This window comes from Epinephelus moara, unplaced genomic scaffold (assembly GCF_006386435.1).
Source record: "Epinephelus moara isolate mb unplaced genomic scaffold, YSFRI_EMoa_1.0 scaffold1313, whole genome shotgun sequence".
NCBI classification, from domain to species: Eukaryota; Metazoa; Chordata; class Actinopteri; order Perciformes; family Serranidae; genus Epinephelus; species Epinephelus moara.
The window spans coordinates 1958-21034 of record NW_026078789.1 but is presented as its reverse complement, the minus strand read 5'-3'; the positions used below and the strand labels follow the sequence as shown (position 1 = coordinate 21034).

The window sequence follows — 19077 nt, the reverse complement described above, 5'->3', positions numbered from 1 at the left end:
AATTAACAAAAAAAAAAAAAAAAAAAAAGATGATACACTGAGGAGGTAAAAGAAAGATCTTTGATAAAATCTAGGACAAACTGTATGTGTTATTTTCACTGACAAAATGAGATGGTACACTAAAATGTTAGTGTTGAGCTATCAGACGTTCAAAATAACGAAATGATAAATTATTTCATGAAATGTTTCGGACAAATGTTTAAAACTAGTAAGCCAGGTCATGCTTGAATTATATTTTCTGATACTGTTTGAGTGGAATGAGATCAGAGCGCCTATAGATGGCAACCACCAGGATGTTTTGCTAACCTGCAAAACGCTCACACCAGAGCAGTGTCAGCTGTTAGCACGAGATGTGAGCTGGAATTCGTCAGTAAATGAGCAGCATGTGAGTCTGACTGTGGAGGGTGGAGTTGTTGAATAGATTTTTGGAGTTTGTTGGTAGTGTTGGCTATTAGCAGCTAGCTCTGGTTGTTAGCTGCTGAACTGCAGCAGAGCGAGCAACCGTCAGCTGCCAGACTTCACATCTGTTGATCCCCACAGGACTCCACTCAGTCTGGACTGTCTGAAGCAGGTTTATGGTTTGATTCCTGTTTGACAGGCAGCTCGGAGGTTCAGTTCTGTCAGTGTAGCTATGCTGTGTGAAAACAGTGTGAACTTTGGGTGGAGGAAACAAAAGCTGGGAAATGGAGCAGGTGGCAAATAAGGAAATCCAACTCTGACATCTGAAGTTTCACACAGATATCTGCTCTCTGCTGAGTGGACTTTTCTAGTTCACAGAGCTACTGGTGAGCTGTTTCCTCCTGACTCTGTGTTCAAACTAAGCTAAGCTTGTCTGGGAGCTTCCTCTGCTCAGAGCTGACAATGATATCAGTCTTTTAATCCAACTCTTCTGTAAGAACACTGAATGCTCAGGTAATATTCATATTACTGCAGCTATAGTCACAGATGAATAGACTCAAGACAAACGTTTGAAAATTGGAGACTTTATTGAAAAGCAAAACATCAGCACCAATAGAAAGAGCAATACATTTGATTTTCACATTCATTTATGGTTATCAGTACACAGGAACATGTGCCAAAGGTTGTGTGGATTCCTATAGAAGCCCTGTATTCATGTTAAATCATGACTGACCTTTCATTAGGTCCTAGGTTAGCTGTGGCGTTATAAATCTGAGCCCTCTGACAGGTGACACCTTTCTCTGACCCTGACCTAATGTATCTTTAAGCTGCCTTTAAATCCTTCACTCACCCAAGCAAAGAGCCGAAAATCTGCTCAGGCTAAACTACAGTAGCTGGCCCAACTGACTTAATAACTTCATGACTGCCATGCTCTGCTCAGCTGTCCAACCACCATCACTGTCTATGTGGTTCCTCCAGTCTTACCAGTAGCTACTATTTAGCAACCCCTGTGGTAAACTTATCATGAATCATGTCTCTTCACCTGTCCTGTCTAATCCACCACAAGAGGTGATTTTCAGCACTGCATTCAGTCTCTGCATGTTGACAGAAACTTGTAATTCATTTGTTCTGAAGCCATAAAATATTCCAATATAATCAAAAACATTTATTTAGCATTCTTAGAAACAGGAAACACTTTGTTGCATCACAGTAAAATAAGTGAGAAAATAAAGATTAATAGAAAAATCTGACATATGTAAAACATTAAAAATTTGTGATCTGGAATAAATTTATTACATTTAATGTTTGAATATCAAGCATATGAATCATAACCACTTCATTCTGATTGCAGGAAGCCATCTTTCAGTCTTTTTTGTAAAGCTTTGTAAAGTTATGATATAACATATCAGAGTGTTTACTCTTTTTGTCAGTCAGGTTTCTGGATTGAGTTTCTCAGAGAGCTCAGAGCTGCTGTCAGGAGCTGTGAGGTCAGAAACAAACTGTTAGTGTGAAACTGTGTGAAGTCCACTCATCCTGCTCTGAACTTTTATAAACAGTAAATACAGAAACACACTTGAAATAATCAGCACAATAATGTGAAACCTGTTTTAATCTGCAGCATTAAGTGTGTATCAGATCAGTAGAAATAGAATATAAGTAAGTTTTACTTACGAGATGGGGGAAGTTTGGCTGAAATTAAAAAAAAAAGATGATAATTTCAGTTACAGTCGAAAATGCCAGGATATCTAAATCCATTCCAGCCTTCTGATTCCTTCATTTATTTACTTATCTCTTCTCTACTACATCATTGTGGTTTAGTCGTATTATGACAGGCTCTGAGCCTGACAGCACTTACTGTTGGTTGTATAAAATTGAGTTGCAGGGAACTGATGTTTGTTTCAATTCAATTCAAATGCAACCAGGATAAAAGCATCAACTCAAAGACCAAAATCAAAGAACTAGAAAAGCCAGTTAAACAGCACCTTTCCTCTTTTTGTAAACGATGAATCCAGTGGAAACAACGAGGACGAGAACAACCGCTGCTGCAGTGATGGGGACGGTGATGTCACTGGGCTTCTCTGATAACAACAACAAAAACAAAAATAAAACATAGGACCAGTACAGATAAAGCAGGTTTGAGCAGAAGTTCATCCATCCATCCATCCATCCATCCATCCATCCATCCATACATACATACTGTACATACATACATACATACATGTGGGTTTGTTGCTGTAAACTAAGACTGACTCGCTCCACCAGACTCCACACACAAAACAAAATCATACAATACAGTACCAAAATACACTTAATGAAATCACATTAGTTCATAATCACAAATCAGCTCTATAATCATACAGAACAGCCTTTGTTGACCAGAATCTATCCAGCCTGTGTTTAAAAGAGTTAACTGAAGGAGCCCGCACCACATCCTCTGGGAGCTCATTCCCTGCCTTTACAGCATGAAGTGTGAAAAAGTTTTTTCTCTTTTCAGAAAAATATCGGAATAATTTTAGGGAGTTCCCTCTTAACTCATACTGACTATACCAAAAGTTTACAACAGGCTCAACTGTGGTATCATATATTCCATGAACAAACTTATAAACCTCAATCATGTCTCCTGTATACTAAAGTTGGTAGTTGCGATTTTCTTAACCTCTCTTCACATGACATCTCTTTGAGACCTGGGACTAATTTAGTAGCTCTCCTTTGAACCTTCTCAATCTTTTCTATATATTTTAATTTATGAGGACACCAGACCGAGCTTGCAAATTCAAGATGTGATCTCACCAGGGATTTGTATAATGGCAAAAATATTTCCCTACATAAATTTTTGAAAGGTTCTTCTTATAATCACCAGCATGGAGTTTGCCTTTTTAACTTTTTCTGAAATGTGTGTGTGGAATTCAAGTGAACTATCGACCACTACACCTATGTCCTTTTCCTCATCCACATGCTTGACCACCAGTTCTCCAATAGTATAATTAATTTTATTGTCACTAGATTTCCCAGTGTGTAAACTTTTCTGAATTTAATTTCAATAACCACTCATCACACCAGTTACTCATGCTATGGAGATCTTCTTGATGATGGGCTGCGTCGGTGTCCTTAGTAATTATTCTAAACATTTTAGTATCGTCTGCAAAAAGATACACATCAGATTGTAATATATCTGGTAAATCATTTATATAAACAACAAACAGAACAGGCCCCAAAACAGATCCCTGTGGAACTCCAGAGGTCACTGGTTTCCAGACAGAAGTGGCACCATTTACCACCACCTGTTGTTTCCTATTACTTAAAAAGCCCTGTATCCAGTCTGTAACTCTGTCATCTATACAATAGGATTTTAGTTTTGACAGTAGTCTTTAATTGGGAACTGTATCAAAAGCTTTTTGAAAGTCCATATCTATGCAATCAACAGACTGTCCTCTATCCAAAGCTGCAGACCACTTGTCAAGAACTGAGAGAAGCTGAAGTGTAGTTGATCTTCCAGATATAAATCCATACTGCTTATTGCTGAGAAGACTATTTGATTTCACATGATCAACAATATACGTCCTGATTAGCTTTTCCATTGTCTTACATACTATGGCTGTAAAACTAACTGGCCTGTAGTTTCCTGCTAATGATATATTTTCTTTTTGAAAATTGTACTGATTTGTGCCTCTTTCCATTCACAGGGTAACTTTGATTCTCATGATTGATTATATAATATTGTTAGACATTCAGCAATCCTACAAGCCAGTTCCTTTAAAATCCTAGGATGTATTGCATCTGGTCCTGGTGATTTGTAGATGTTAATATTCTGTAGAAGCTGTATAGTGTCCTCAGTAGTTATCATAAAAGGTTCTGTTTGCTGGACTTCCAATCCTGGCAGTTCAGGAAATTGCCCTTCAGGTTCCCTCACAAATACACTGCTGAAGTATTCGGACACCTTTTCATTATCTTTGTCCGTTTTAGGGGATTTAATGTTATTCTGGTCAGTATACAAATCTCCAACTGAAGTCCTAATTTTTGTCCTCTTATTTATATAATTCCAGATAACCTTTGGACTCTGCTTAGATTGCCTTGCTAAATCTTCTTCATAATTCTTTCTTAAATTTCGTGTTCTCGTTTTCACAAAGTTTCTAACTCTGCAATACTCCTGTTGTACCTCTGGGTTTTTACTGCTTACTGCCTTTCTTGCAAGGATATTTTTTTCATTAATTTTACTTTTTGTAATGTTGTCTAGGGGAAAGTTTTGTTTTTTATTCTTATCATAATTTTTTTTAGGATTTTACTACTAGGTACAAACTTATCCTCCACTTCATTCAGCTTAGCTTTAATTAGTCTCCATTTTTTTATCAACATCATGATTAGCTAAATGTAATTTCCAATCAAAGTTTTCCAATTCCCTGTGTGCTTGCTCAAAATTTGCCTTATTATAATTTTTTCTTATTAATTCATTACTCAATGCTTTTGTACAACAGATGACCTTAAATAATAAAACACAATGATCACTTTTGCCCAAAGGACTCAAATACGAGACATATGTTGCATTTAAAAAGACAGACACTGTGGCACATTTTGGCAAAAACTAGAATTACCTCTTCATGGTTGTTCGCACTCACAGTTTATATCCATGTCTATGAAAACATGGATGCTTCACACACATCTTCCCCCCGACAGCACAGAGGATCTAAACAATTAGCACAGTTTCAAGGTGGACACCCAAAATTAGTGTCACCAATTCAGTATTTGACCAAATGTCTCACCTTCTGTTCCTGAGTTATGACGCTGAATAATGGCCAGAAAAGTGTTTTTGCAGAACATTATGATGTCACAGTGAAGTTGACCTTTAACCTTTTTGTCCTATCAGACAGTTGTGTGAAATTTTGTCATAAGTAGAGTATGGATTCTTGAGTTGTGACCAAAACTATATTGTGTGAGGTCACAGTGACCTTATCAAAATATTGCGTTCATGAAAATGAGTCAGATATAAGGTCACAGTGACCATGGCCTTTGATCACCAAAATCTAATCAGTTATTTCTTGAGACCAGGTGAACATTTGTGCCAAATTTGAGGAAACTCCTTCGAGGTGCTCTTGAGGTATCAAATTCACAAGTATGGCACAGACGGACAACCTGAATGCGCAATGCCTCCTGCCACAGTTATCACTGGAGCAGAGGCATAATAATACATGAATCATAATATAAGAAAATAAATAAATCTAAACTGAAATGATCAAAGTTAAAGTTGTCTTCAGTTTAGCAAATTAGATTCAATGTAATGAAATCATGTTGTGGAGAGTTCAACATCGGCCATGTATTGTATTATTCTGAGTTCAGTAAAGAATGGACACGCAGAACGAAGCTGTTATTTGTGTGGTAAAAACAATGTGGTCTCTAAAATGCTTTAAACTTTCTTTGACTTTAAAATGATCTTGTTAAGCTCACAGGACCTGACCAGAGATCAGGGGGCGAGCAATGTGCATTGGTTTATTATTATTTTTTGAAGATGACTTCCCAGCTAAACTGGAGGACAAAAGCTAAACTACCCAATGCTGAGGTAGCTAACATGCTCACTGACAGGTTAGGCTTTTTGTCCATGTGGTAGCATGAACACATTAACAGACCCATACAGCACCAAAAACAGTGAAAAATCAATGAATCATGAACTGCAGGACAACTAACGTAAACTAAATACATCTTTCTCACATCTGTCACTCTTACCCATGTTGGTCCTGATCACTGCTTTGTCCAGTGTGGTGACGATGTGGTCCTTCACACCAGAGAGATGAAACACACAGTCGTACCTCCTCCAGTCTTCAGGTGGGACTGATGAAAGGTTCAGGTCAACACTCATCTGGAAGGATCCATCATGGTTGGGGAGGATCTCTCCGAGCTCCACGTCCTCATGAATCTCCTCTCCATCTTTCCTCCAGAACATCATGGCTCTGTCAGGGTAGAAACCTGTAGCGTGGCAGCTGAGTGGAGAGGAGGGAGACTTCTGGAGGAGAGACACTGAGGGAAGGGCTGCAGAGAGAGAACCAAGTACAGAATATATGAGTTCTACCTTTTTTTGCACAGTAAATTTCAATGCTTGTTCATACCAGTGGTAGATAATTGTTGGTGGTCAATCGAAAATTGATCTCAATCAACAACAGATGGTGTGAAAATTCTTCTGAACAAAATAAATGAATAAGTATATTAAACAACCCATCAGCTACACCTACCTTAGCTACCTCCACACTGTCTGTATATAGACAGAAAAGAAAATTACACCACAACTTAAAAAATCACTACAGTCAGAGAAGAAGGATCCGCCTGTTTTTGTGGATTACAACAAAGCAGTTCATAGCAGTGTTCAATGAAACAGCAATATGTCTATTCTGAAACACTGTAAACTTACTTAAGTCATGCTAACTGTGCACTAACTATCACAGTCTCAGCTTTGATGGACAGAAACGTCATAGCACTCCAACATGTCAGTGTCTACTGATTGGTGAGCGCTAAATCAAATTTTACCGCCACAGAAAACAGTCAAAAAGAAGTTAATGTCAGACAGGCGACTACTGATGTAGTGGAAACTACATCAGGTCATGTGATTCTACCTTTTCTCAGCAGAGAGCTCTTTCCAAAGGCCACATAAACCTTCAGCCACTCAGGACAAATGTATGCGAAGTAGTTTTCATGGTGTTTTAGTCTGACTTTGTCAGCATTCCATCTCAGTTTGGTGACGACAGCTTGGGGTTTTGGAGCGACCCATGTCAATGTCTTCAGGTCCAATGATATGAAGTCTTCTCCATCATAACCATACTGCATAAAACCATTCATCTCTCCAGTCTCATCATCCCACTCACAGCCACTCATCATCTGGAAAATGTGGATATCTAAGAAACAGAGACTGTAATTAACAGTAATGTACAGATGATACCTCCAGTGGGAAGATGATGTACATTGTGTGATGCTCTCCAGTCTTGTGGTATGTTTTTGATTCAAAAGCAGATAATCAGTGCACTTTTTCTTTACATAAGTGATGAAACCCAATTTCTATTTCAAAGTTTAAACGTTACAATGGTAACTGTAAATTTTAAGATGATATCGTTTGCTGTTGTTAAATGTGTTCATCAATATGCTCACTGTTTTCCATGGTGGCATGTGAGAACAATGAAGTTTTCTTCACAAATTCCATGTAACAGGTCGAGATTAATTGATTCACACATGGTAATTTTGTGGGTGAAAGGATATATCTCATCTACAGTAGTTGCATTGGTGTGAACTGACGTTGCATAATGGTGCATTGCATGTAGTTGCCTGTTTCGACTTAACACCCCTTTAAATCAAGAAGGCCTCACGGCCCCCCGTGATGCTTTGGCATCCCCTAATGGTTGGTTGAGAACCTGTGCTCAAGTTTGTGCACTTTTGTGGTTTGACTATTAATGTTGGTGGGAATGAGTTTGGGTCACTTTACTTTACAGCTACGATACAGAGCACTTTAACAGTAAGAGTGAAATACAAGTTGTACCTCCACTCTGGTTGAAGCGCTGCTTCAAGCTGTCCATCCTGGCTTTGTAGGCATGTGGCAGGTTCTCAAGACACCGTTGAGTGTACCACTCCAAATGCTGCGGATTGTTTTCAAATGCTGATTTCACCCAGTCCTGTTTTGGTTCTACGACCTTTATATTGGTGTCACAGTAACCAGCTAGAATGTCATCAACCACTGCAGCACCCACAAGCTGTGGGAAGTTTGGGACTCCAGAAGATGCAGTGAAGAAAAACTTCAGGGAGTGTTTTACTGCAGGACAAATGAGGAACATTCAGTTTAAATATACACATCATCATCACCTTCATTATAAACATGATATATGTGGCAGGTAGCACGGAGGAAAAAACGAGGGGCACCAGGTAGTAACACCTTTAATATAGGGAAGAGGTGGAACGAAGGCTGTGATGTTGGTTCAGGCCGTTGGGATGAGACAGGTGCACATCTCATCCCATGCTGGCGGTTTGGGAGGACAGCGGCAGTGAAATGCAGACAAACTGGTAGACTGTGAGCTGTTATCTGTGTGTAATGTGTTATTCTGTTGAGTTTGAATGTTTGTCACATTTATTGTTTCCATGCTTTTCAGAGCTGCTTCCCTGCTGGGTTAAAGGCGCTGGTAGTTGGTAGGAAAGATCAACGTGTTTTAAATTCTAGCCATGTAGCTTTTTAACATTTAATCACTATGCATTTTAATCTTTTGTTATTAAGTTTTTTTATGATTATCCATCTCTGTCTCTGCAGAGCAACAGGGATCCATTAGCTGCTCTTTCTGTGGGGGGTGATCACACAGAAATGAGACGCTAGAGACGCGGACGTTTCAAAGACGCTTGAAACGCTGAAAGCGCTTATTCAATGCGCGCTAGCTACTGGCGTCTGACGCTCAACAAGTTGAAAATATTTTAACTTTTCAGCGTCTACGCGCGTCTAAAAAGAAGCGTCTAAAAAGAAGCGTCTACAAAAACGCGCATCTAAAAAGACGCCAGAAAAACGCCCATTTAAAAAGACGCTTGAATGCCGGTCAGACGCGCCGTATCATAGGAATACAATGGTTTTACTGATGTTGCGTTTCTAGCGTTTCATCTCGGTGTGATTGCTCCCTTAGTCCGCCCTGACACATTGGGCACTGGTGGTAAAGGGACAAAAAGATATGGGTGTTGCCCTCAGGGCAGACTCGTTTTCTTTCTTTAATTTTTGATTCACTTTAATCCTAGCACTTCAAATGCAAGACGTATTGATTGCAGTGTGCACTGTTCTAACAGTGGAACTTAAACCCTGCCTTTTAAGAGACAGCTGGGGGGCCAATCCTGAGGAGGGTGAAGTGGGAGAATATAGATTGCATGTCGAGCTTTGGTAATAAAAAATGTCTCCCTGATAAAAGCATGTGGTACTGTCATTAAAGGGATTAAGATGAATTAGAAGAAAAAACATTTGGAAAAGAGTACTAAGAACAGTCTGAAGTCTGAGGTTTTTTCTCACAGGGATTACTTTTAACATACATTTAACTTATTACTTGAAACTTTGTTTAACAGGAACATCTGATATTGTAACATTGGCTGAAACATTTGAATACATTTTATGTTTATGTTACTATTGTTTTTCGTTGTTGTCAGAATTTAATCAAAAACTAGTGGTGTGTATTTGTCCATGCATTTAAAACGATAAAAGGGGTGTGTGTTTGTGTTGGCATGAATGAATTTGTACTGTGTTTGTAGTGAGTGCTCTTACAGCCCTGAGAGAACAGGCAGGAAGAAGACAGGGTGTGAGAGAGGTGAGAGTGAGTGATAGACAGACAGATGCAGCACAGTGCAGTGGTGATGGATGGGTAATGACAGGGCTGTGAGCAGCTAAGGACAGCTAGAGGTCAGAGGTCAGCAGTGATGCTGCAGTGATGAATCAGTGTGTAAAAGTAGCAGCACTGTCACTGCGGACTGAAATAAACATTGCATAATTTCAAATAGTGCTAAAATCACTTGCTTAGTGTGTAAACAATCTCTCCATTTGTTAGAAGCTCTGTGTTCAAACTAGGGCTGCAATGATTAGTCAACTAATCTATGACTAATCGACTATTAAAATAATCGGTGACTATTTTAGTAGTCGACTAATCGGTTTGAGTCATTTTTCACAGGAAAGTACTATAAAAGTGACCCTAAAATACTCTTATTGCAGCTTCTTACGTTCAAATATTGGCAGACTTACACACTCTCCCATGACGGTGATCTAAAACCCTTTGGCGTGAGTGCGAAACAAGACATTAGATGACACAATTTTGGGGTTTGGGAGAGACAGACCGACATTTTTCAACATTTTAACACATTTTTCGATTAAAGTTAAGTAAAAGATTAGTCGACAATGAAAATAATCGTTACTTGCAGCCCTAGTTCAAACCAGTAGAAACAAAGCCCTGGAACAATTAAATGATTCTTCTGACCTATAACAATAAATAGGCTACTTTTTTTTTTACCTGTCACACTAGACTTTTGTACATGGATACTTTTTTCTTCAGTAATCTGATTAGTCAGAGGTCGGGGTGTTGACAGCCTGTGATCCGATACCCTGAAGTTAACCTGCTCCGCAGCAGGTTAGCTGAGTTAACCCTGAAGGTACCTTGCTAACTTCAAATCCTGCTTCGTAGTACAGGCCTCTGGTTGATAACCAGTTTTGTAGTGCTGGTTATGCAGATGGCTGATATTAGAATTAGTCAAACCAGATAATGAGAGGATATCCTGGGTAAGATGAACTGGCTTTGTAGTAAAGGCCTTAGGTGTGCCATACATAGCCTCCATATGCCCTCACTGTCTTCATCAGTCCGGCTGTCTAACTGTCTGTTTATGTCCTGATTATGTAGTCTTCACTCTATATTTTGTCTTGCAAGGATTCAAACTCTTTTATTGCTGATTATGTGATGTCTGCTAATGCTTCTGTCATGCTATGCATAACTGTGTCCCTTCTGGTAATGCTTATGTCTTGTTGTCTATAAATGCCTTGTTTGCTAATGTCTTGTGCGTAACTGTTTCTTACGTGATAATTTTTATATCTCGTACATAATGTCTGTTGGCTGATTGCTTATGATCTGTCATGTAGAATTGTCTTCTTCCTCTGCCTTTAATGTGCTAACTGTTTCACTTATTTTGTATTTATGTTCTCTTCATGCTTTTATATCTTTCTGTTTTGTGGCTATCTTAACATCTGGTCCAGGGACAACAGTTGAAAAGTATCCCTTGGCTAACACATTTACAGCAACATCTTTTTATGTGCACTGTAAAACTCAAATCAGAAAGAAACAAAGTACTCTAGACGTAAAAGTGAAACTAAAATACAAAACCGAGAACAAAATACATAGTCGAGTAGAAAGTGAAGCAAGTCTCACCTGATGACGACACGTGACACAAAAGAAGAAACAAAAGTATTGTTTTCATTTTGTTTCGATGAAGAGGGGACCGAGCCGGCTCAGCTGTTTGTTCTGCTTTTTCCTCGCACTGGGAGGAGGGAGTGTCTCTGTTCTGACGCGACTTTGTTAGGGACTGTACAAAACTTATTGGGGTGGGGAGGGGGATGAATCTGCCGTTTCATTAATTAAAATAAGAAAAAAAAGAAAGACAAATAATTCAGTTCCTAACTGATCACAGCTGCGCACATGACATAATTTGTAGCATTCATAATTCACAGAGACAATTTTTATATCTGTCAGTGATCCAGTATAACTACAGGAAGCAGATGAAACTACAAAAGCCCAGTTTTCACCAGCAGTCTGATAATTATAATAATAATAATAATAATAATACATTTCATTTGTAGGCGCCCTCGCGACATTAAAGGTCACTGTACAGGCAAAGATAGAGAAAATAACACCAAATTGAAAAAGTCAATGAGATAAGAAATAAAGTAACAGAAAACTATGCATAATAAAATAATAATAACATAACAACAAATAAATATTCAGCAAAACAAGTTTACAGTAAGTAAATTCTGTGTAAATAGTGAAGGTGTGTGGCTAGATGGACAGCAGTCATACTGAATAGGCTTTTTGAAAGAGACTGGTTTGAGGAAAGTGGAGAGAGTTCATGCTACAAATGTCCAGTGGGAGGGAGTTCCAGAGGCCGGGGGCAGTACAGCTAAAGGCTCTAGACTCCATGGTGGTCAGGCCGGCTGGTGGGGCAATCTCATTTTTATTATAAAAAGTTGTGGATGGTACCATTGAACTATTCCATACAATCCTGTTTTTTTTTTTTTTTTTCGTCAGTTGGTAAATGGAGAATCAACATTTGGAGACTATTTTGCAGACTGTACCTACTGTTTCTACAGTGGCAAGTTTACATACATTAGTCAACTGTAACTTTAAAATGAAAGACTGTTTTGCTGCTTTTTTACCTTTACTATTTAACATTTAGCAGCTATAGACTGAGAAAAAAATCATTTAATTCATCATGTTGCTCAAATCACCAGCAGCTATCAGCAGCTTTTAAGGTGGAATGTTTTCTTGCATGTTACTCAGTGCATGAGTTGAAGTGAATCAATCAGCACAACTTAAATGTCAATATGATAATGTCAATGTCAATGTCAATTTTATTTATATAGCACAATTCATTACAAGTAAACTCAAAGTGCTTTACATTAAAAAAACATTAAAATCCAGAAAAACACAACATAAAACACAATTATATAGAAGCCCCTGCCCTGTCACATAGCCACACATGTAAGAAGTGCAGCCATATGATTAGGATAGCATGGCATATGTTGTGGTTATGATTTGATTTACCACTTTTTCCTCACTTGGAGAACACAAGAATGTGTGTGTTCCGACAACACTACAGCCCTGCACAGCTCTTAACCCTCCAGCCTGTTCCTTTTGTTTTTAAAAATGTTGGTGTGCAACCCCGTTCCAATGACAATTAACAAGATGCAGACATTCCTTTGCCTCGAGTAAAGAAGAAAAACAGTGAGAGCTGTACAGGACAGTGATGTGGTTACTTCCTGGTAACATTTCCACCTACATTTGAGTGTTCATTTACATGAAAAAATAAACAGATCCATTTCAAAAGCTGTAAACATCAATAAAGCCAATAGACGGCACCAGAGAGTCGACTCAAAATCTTCAAACAGTAACAAATGAGGTAACAGTGGAGGCGGCTGCAATGTATCTTTCGCCAGAGGGAGCGTTGTATGTGGCGGAGGTCTGTGAGACCATTAAATACATTACAACACGTAGACAGAGAATTCTTTTCACTATATTATTGATTTGTTTGTTTGTTTCGTCCCGTCTTTGTCGTCTTCTACAGTCATGTCTCACTTGAACTAACACTGCCTCCGATCCCCGGTGGTACTGCTGTGTTTTGTCCATATCTGTGAGCTTTAAGAAAACATGCACAAATACGGTGGAAATGAACCCAGAGTACGGACAAAAGGCTCCATGTGTGTCTGTATATATTTCTAACATTGAGCATAAATGAGCCTGCACAGGTTTTGTTTATGTTATATTATAAAGATGAGTGAATGATAATCATTTGTATTTGGTTGGAATCATTGCAGAAGATATACACTGGAGTAAAAGTGTACCATTTTTTTTTTTTTGTTAGTACTGTAACCTGCTGTTATGGTTCAGCAGTGACGCCTGTCTGTTGCCATGGTTACTGAGCTCAAAGAGGGAAGTGAAACATTAAAGACCAGTTTCATCCAGTCTGAGGGAGACCAGCAGAACTAGTAGTCACTTCTCCTACAACCAAAAAGACAGAGTTTAGTTTATCTCATAAAACCTTATTAATCTCTCTGCCTGCAGTGGGTCGACATAAGGATGGAGGAGATCACTGGTGTATTCAGGTGTCTGACCTTGGAGGGCTCTACAGATGAAAACAAGTATCTTGAAATGAATCCTGAACCTGATGGGAAGCCAGTCTAAATATAATATGGGAGTGATGTGTGTTGACCTGTTGGACGTGGTTAACAGCCGAGCAGCAGCATTTTGGATTATTTCAAGACATTTTCGAGAAGATTTGTTTTGACAAGTAAAAAGAGAGTTACAGTAGTTCAGTCAGGGTGACACAAAAGCATGGATAATCATCTCTAGCTCAGAACTAGACATCAGAGACCTGAGCTTTGCAATATTTCTTAGCTGAATAAAACAAGTACGGGTCAATAACATGAGGATCAAAATGCATGGCCTGGTCAAAATAACACAAGATTCCTGAAATTTGACCGTATAGCTGACGAAAGGGACCTAATGCTTTGGGCAATCTTTGAAGCTATACAATCTGGAGCAATTATTAGAACCTTTGTCTTGTCTGTGTTAAATTGCAAGAAGTTGTTTGACATCCAGTCCTTGATGGCAATCAAACAGTTGTGAAGAACAGCAAGTTTGTCCGTGCTATCAGGCTTAAACGAGACATACAGTTGAATGTCGTCAGCATGATAGTGATATGATAAACCTGTTAACTGGCTAATAATTTGACTTAGTGGAAGCATGTATAAAGCAAATAATATAGGACCTAAGACAGAGCCCTGAGGTACACCACAGGAAAGAGCAGCAGTATCAGACCTGAAAGGACCAAGAGACACAGAAAAATTCTTGACTGAAAGGTTGGAGCAAAACCTGTGAAAGGCTCTCCCAAAGACACCCACCCACTGTCTGAGCCGTTCACTCATGATACTGTGATCCACAGTATCGAAAGCTGCGCTTAAAATCCAACAGCACCAAAACAGAACACCCACAAGTTGGACATTAATACCTTTTGTATTTTTATGGCTCCAGTTGACTGAGAGATTTTCTTTTGATAGCATGAACATACATTCAATAATATTTTTCGAATTTTTTAAGTTTTGTGTGGACTCCGTTTCATCATGGATATTTCTGATGCTCTGTGGGTCTGTTTTCTTGTAACTGGACAAAGCTGACATGGCTGTGATCCTGTATAAAGCTGAGGTTAAAGGTTGTAACAGAGTATTTTCTAATTAACTGCCTGAGCTTGTCTCCCCTTATGAACTGGCAAATCATTTAAATAAGAAAAAGGATTTTAAGGAGAATTGTATGTGCAAAATGAGTGTGTGTGTGTGTGTGTGTGTGTGTGTGTCCTCAGTGAAGTGTATCAGTCTCTGCAGTAGCTTCCAGCTGCAGCAGTTAGTTCAGTTTCTGTTCAGTCTGACTGAGGGAGGTTTTTGTACGACGCTTTTTCACTGTGTGAACACGTACTGACTGTTGATGTAATGTCCACTCTGACAGTAGTAAACTGCTGCATCTTCAGTCTGGACTCTACTGATGGTCAGAGTGAAGTCAGTATCTGATCCACTGCCTGTAAAACGATCTGGAATCCCTGATGCTCGAGTGCTGGCATAGTATATGAGCAGTTTAGGAGTTTCTCCATCTCTCTGTTGGTACCAGGCTAAGTAGTTAGAGTTATAAACATTCTGACTGGTCCTACATGTGATGGTGACGGAGCCTCCCACAGCAGAGCTCACTGCTCCAGGCTGAGTCACTGTGACCTGACCTCTGGACTCTGAGGATACAGAGACACAAACATAAAGCAGCATCATGGTTTTGTCAGCTTCATTTCAGAGGGACAGATGTTGATAGAGGAGAGGAGTTTGATTCTCTGGACTTTACCTGTGAAGCAGCAGCAGAGGAGAGTCCAGATGAGGACGGAGATCAAAGTCATGTTTTTGATGAGGAGGATTTCTGTGGCTTCTGTTGTCATGAAGGACAGCTGTCAGTCATCCAGTGTTCAACTCTCAGGACTATAAACTCTCCCAGAGCACTGGAGCATGGTGCTGCTGATGCAAAGTGGCTCTCTATGGAAATGCTCTGACTGACTCCAACAGGGACTTGGATTACTCTGATGATGCTGATTATCAATGGATCAATCACTTTACCAGAGTATTGATTAGGAATGTGTTACTTCCTTTTTATAAAAAGCTTTGGTTTGAGTTGGATGAGTTGATTTACTTGCAGAATATTATTGTGAATTCCCACTTATTCACAGCCACACAAATCACCATCACTGTGGGATGTATTCAGACAAAATGTATTTTCATTTATCATAATCTACGATAAACATAGGTTCATGATAATTATATATATCAGGATTATTAATGGCAGGATTTATAGGACAGTTTTCCTTTGGAATTTTTACATTTATTTGAATTTGTTTTACTGGAGGAGAAATTAATACTGCTTGTAGATGTTTGAAGTTTCACATAGAAAATGTTGTGTATATATTCACAGTTTGTGAATCAGTCTCTAAACGGTTAAACCAGTTATTACACAATCTGGGTAAACTGGGAATATTTTTGGTGAGTTTCTTTGTGTCAAAGTCAGAGAGCCGTGTCTCTCTACAGTGATTGTGTCAAAGTCAGAGAGCCGTGTCTCTCTACAGTGAGAGGTTTTTGTACAGCGGCTCAATGAGTTTGTATCACTGTGGTTCACGTTCGGTGGAGGAACCAGACTGGAATTTGGAAGTAAGTCAAATGTTTAAAATGTTTATTTTTTCAGTAGCCAAGTTTTCTTTATATTATATATTTAAAAGGCAAGAAACAGTAGTTGCCTTTCCATTTTGTTTTTAGACATATTTTGCATTAAAAGACAAAGTTAGCTTTTGAACTAGAAAATCAAAAGTCCATTGTAATGAAAATAAAACATGAAGCTAGAAGATAAATCTTTATTTCTTACTTTAATGCTAAAGTTTCATCTTGAGGGCTTGTAGGTTTAGTTCAGTGTGTCAAAGTCAGAGAGCCGTGTCTCTCTACAGTGAGAGGTTTTTGTACGGCGGCTCAATGAGTTTGTATCACTGTGGTGGACTTTTGGTGGAGGAACCAGACTGGAGTTTGGAAGTCAAATTTTAATAAGAAGTTTATACAGAAATACTAAATACCATACTGTAAAATAATTGTTTCAAATTCCATTTTTAAATGTTTGTTTTGTTCATAAAGCTCTTAGTATTTTTGATATTATTTCTCCTCTTTTATCGTGAGACACACTCAGAGCAGCTTTACAAGCATTTCTTTACACATTCCTGTCATACTGACATTCAAATGACTTGATGATGAAGATAAAGCTTCAATTCTACTGTAAAAATGTTTTCTAAAGTTAATGTTTAGTTTTCCTCCACAGTGATAACTTTTGTTATGATGAAGTCAAACATACTTTATTCAAGTAAAATTGAACAGAGTGAAGATACAGATCAGTATTTGAAAAGGTGAAAATTCTGTTATCTTTTTTATTGGACTAAATATTGTTGGATTTTTATTTCTTTCAATAGTCACTAAAGAATGACTGAAATCCACATGAAGAACATCTGATTGTTTTTCTTTATTTATTTTTTTTAAGTTTTTGTTTTTATTAATGTTTTCTCTAAATCCTTTAAAGTATTGTATGATCAGGTTATTTGATGTATTTGATTTGAAATTTTTACTTTTTTTCTGAATCTGCTGCTTTTATGTCCAGTGTAGTTTAATATATTTGAGGTCATTCTGTATGATGATTCTCTCTGTGCTGATTTGCATGAGAGGCTTCTTAAAGGGAAGTGAAACAATGTGTGAGTGAGTGACTGATGGAGCAGAAAAACCATCTGACAGAAACTCCTTAAAGGAGAAAATCAACTCTCACACAGTAAAGGTGTCCAAGTGTCTGATGGTTGATTGACAGCTGTGTGGTCCCTGTCCTCTAAGCTGATTGGTGTCTCCTAGGTGATGTCCGTCCCACCCTGACGGTGCTGCCCCCCTCCAGTGAGGAGCTGCAGCAGGGGAAGGCCACGCTCATGTGTCTGGCCAACAAGGGCTTCCCCTCAGACTGGAGTCTGGCCTGGAAGGTGGACGGCAGCAGCAGCAGCAGCAGCTGGGAGGAGAGCAGGAGCCCTGGGGTGCTGGAGAAGGACGGCCTCTACAGCTGGAGCAGCACCCTGAGGCTCCCTGCAGACCAGTGGAGGAAGGTGGGCTCTGTGACCTGTGAGGCCACCCAGGGCTCCCAGACTCCACTCTCAGAGACACTGAGGAGAGACCAGTGTTCCCAGTCCTGACCTGACTCACTGGGACTCTGCTGCTGGTTTTACTCTGCTACTGCTCTCAGTCTGCTCTCTGTCTCTCTCATGACGTTTCAGTGTGAACATGTTCTTGCTTGTGTTGATGGTTTCAATATCTCAAAGCAATAAAGATTTGATCAAATGTATCATATGAGTGACGTCATGTGACTTCATTTCTTGGACATATGTTATATATTAGGAGCATTACTCAAACTAATGCACCAAAGCCACAACAGTAGTGAGTCTTTATTTTTCAGACTAATTTTAATGGGTTTCAGACTGTGGATATTCTTCTACTGCAGTTCCCATTATAGATCAATCAATTTATTTTGGTAACAATACACATGGTAAGACATTTCTAATAGTAAAACACAAAGCTCTCTGTTATTACTGATGTCTGTCCTGGAAGAAATTTCTCCAGTTAACTTTGTGTGTTGTTAAATTCTGCCTATAAATTATACAGAAGATTTTAATTCAAAACTCTTAATAATAAGAGGAACAGTGTGTCATCTGCAAAAATTGACATAACATGAATCTAATTTGAGATTTTCCACCAAATCATATTTAAATGAGACAGAGTAACTTCAACAAAGGACATGACATGAGAGAGATCAAAGGACAGTCTCTTTCTCTTAGTGTCTGCCAGCAGATTTGACACTTATGTAAAGTGTCAATTATGTGTTTAGTATTTTTATAATTCCAGGTCATATAAAGCCTATTTACAACTACATTTGCATGAGTGGCAGGAGCTCAGTTTGTTGGGATTTGGCCATTTGCATGAGTGGCAGGAGCTCAGTTTGTTGGGATTTGGCTTGGGAACCAGAGGGTCCCCAGTTCAAGTGCCTGTGTCGACTGAACACAGAGTGGGGACTGGGAGCTGAAGAGCTGTCATTGAGAAAGGCACCAAAGCCTCAACTGCTTCGGGCACCTATCCATGGACAGTCCCCTCATCTCTCCATTAATGCATGTGTATTGGTCCTGTTTGTGTATGTGTGTGTATTTTGGGCCTGTGTGTGTGTGTGTGTGTGTGTGTGTCCTCAGTGAAGTGTATCAGTCTCTGCAGTAGCTTCCAGCTGCAGCAGTCAGTTCAGTTTCTGTTCAGTCTGACTGAGGGAGGTTTTTGTACGACGCTTTTTCACTGTGTGAACA

The 19077-nt window shown here is 39.0% G+C and overlaps 1 protein-coding gene and 2 gene segments (V, D, J or C); 1 reads left to right on the top strand and 2 right to left on the bottom strand.

Annotated features, from left to right (window-relative positions):
• Nucleotides 1–983: 983 nt before the first annotated feature.
• Nucleotides 984–11399, bottom strand: LOC126386981 (major histocompatibility complex class I-related gene protein-like). 2 transcript variants are annotated; one of them, XM_050039557.1, is made up of 7 exons: nucleotides 11295–11399; nucleotides 7910–8179; nucleotides 6996–7274; nucleotides 6115–6417; nucleotides 2382–2477; nucleotides 2071–2088; nucleotides 984–1879 (listed from the first exon to the last, which is right to left on the bottom strand). In XM_050039557.1, exons 1-7 carry the CDS (start codon nucleotides 11341–11343, stop codon nucleotides 1830–1832), a joined length of 1065 nt encoding a protein of 354 aa, XP_049895514.1. In that variant the 5' UTR covers nucleotides 11344–11399; the 3' UTR covers nucleotides 984–1829. The 2 variants fall into 2 exon arrangements, with proteins under 2 accessions (XP_049895514.1, XP_049895515.1); XM_050039558.1 differs by lacking the exon at nucleotides 6996–7274.
• Nucleotides 11400–15071: 3672 nt separating this feature from the next.
• Nucleotides 15072–15677, bottom strand: LOC126386982 (Ig kappa chain V region 3381-like). The segment is given in 2 exon segments: nucleotides 15072–15411; nucleotides 15519–15677. Coding segments are annotated over 2 exon segments (414 nt in total).
• LOC126386984 (Ig kappa-b4 chain C region-like) lies at nucleotides 15608–18074 on the top strand. The segment is given in 4 exon segments: nucleotides 15608–15620; nucleotides 16137–16204; nucleotides 16306–16369; nucleotides 17597–18074. Coding segments are annotated over 4 exon segments (474 nt in total).
• The last annotated feature ends 1003 nt before the right edge of the window (nucleotides 18075–19077 follow it).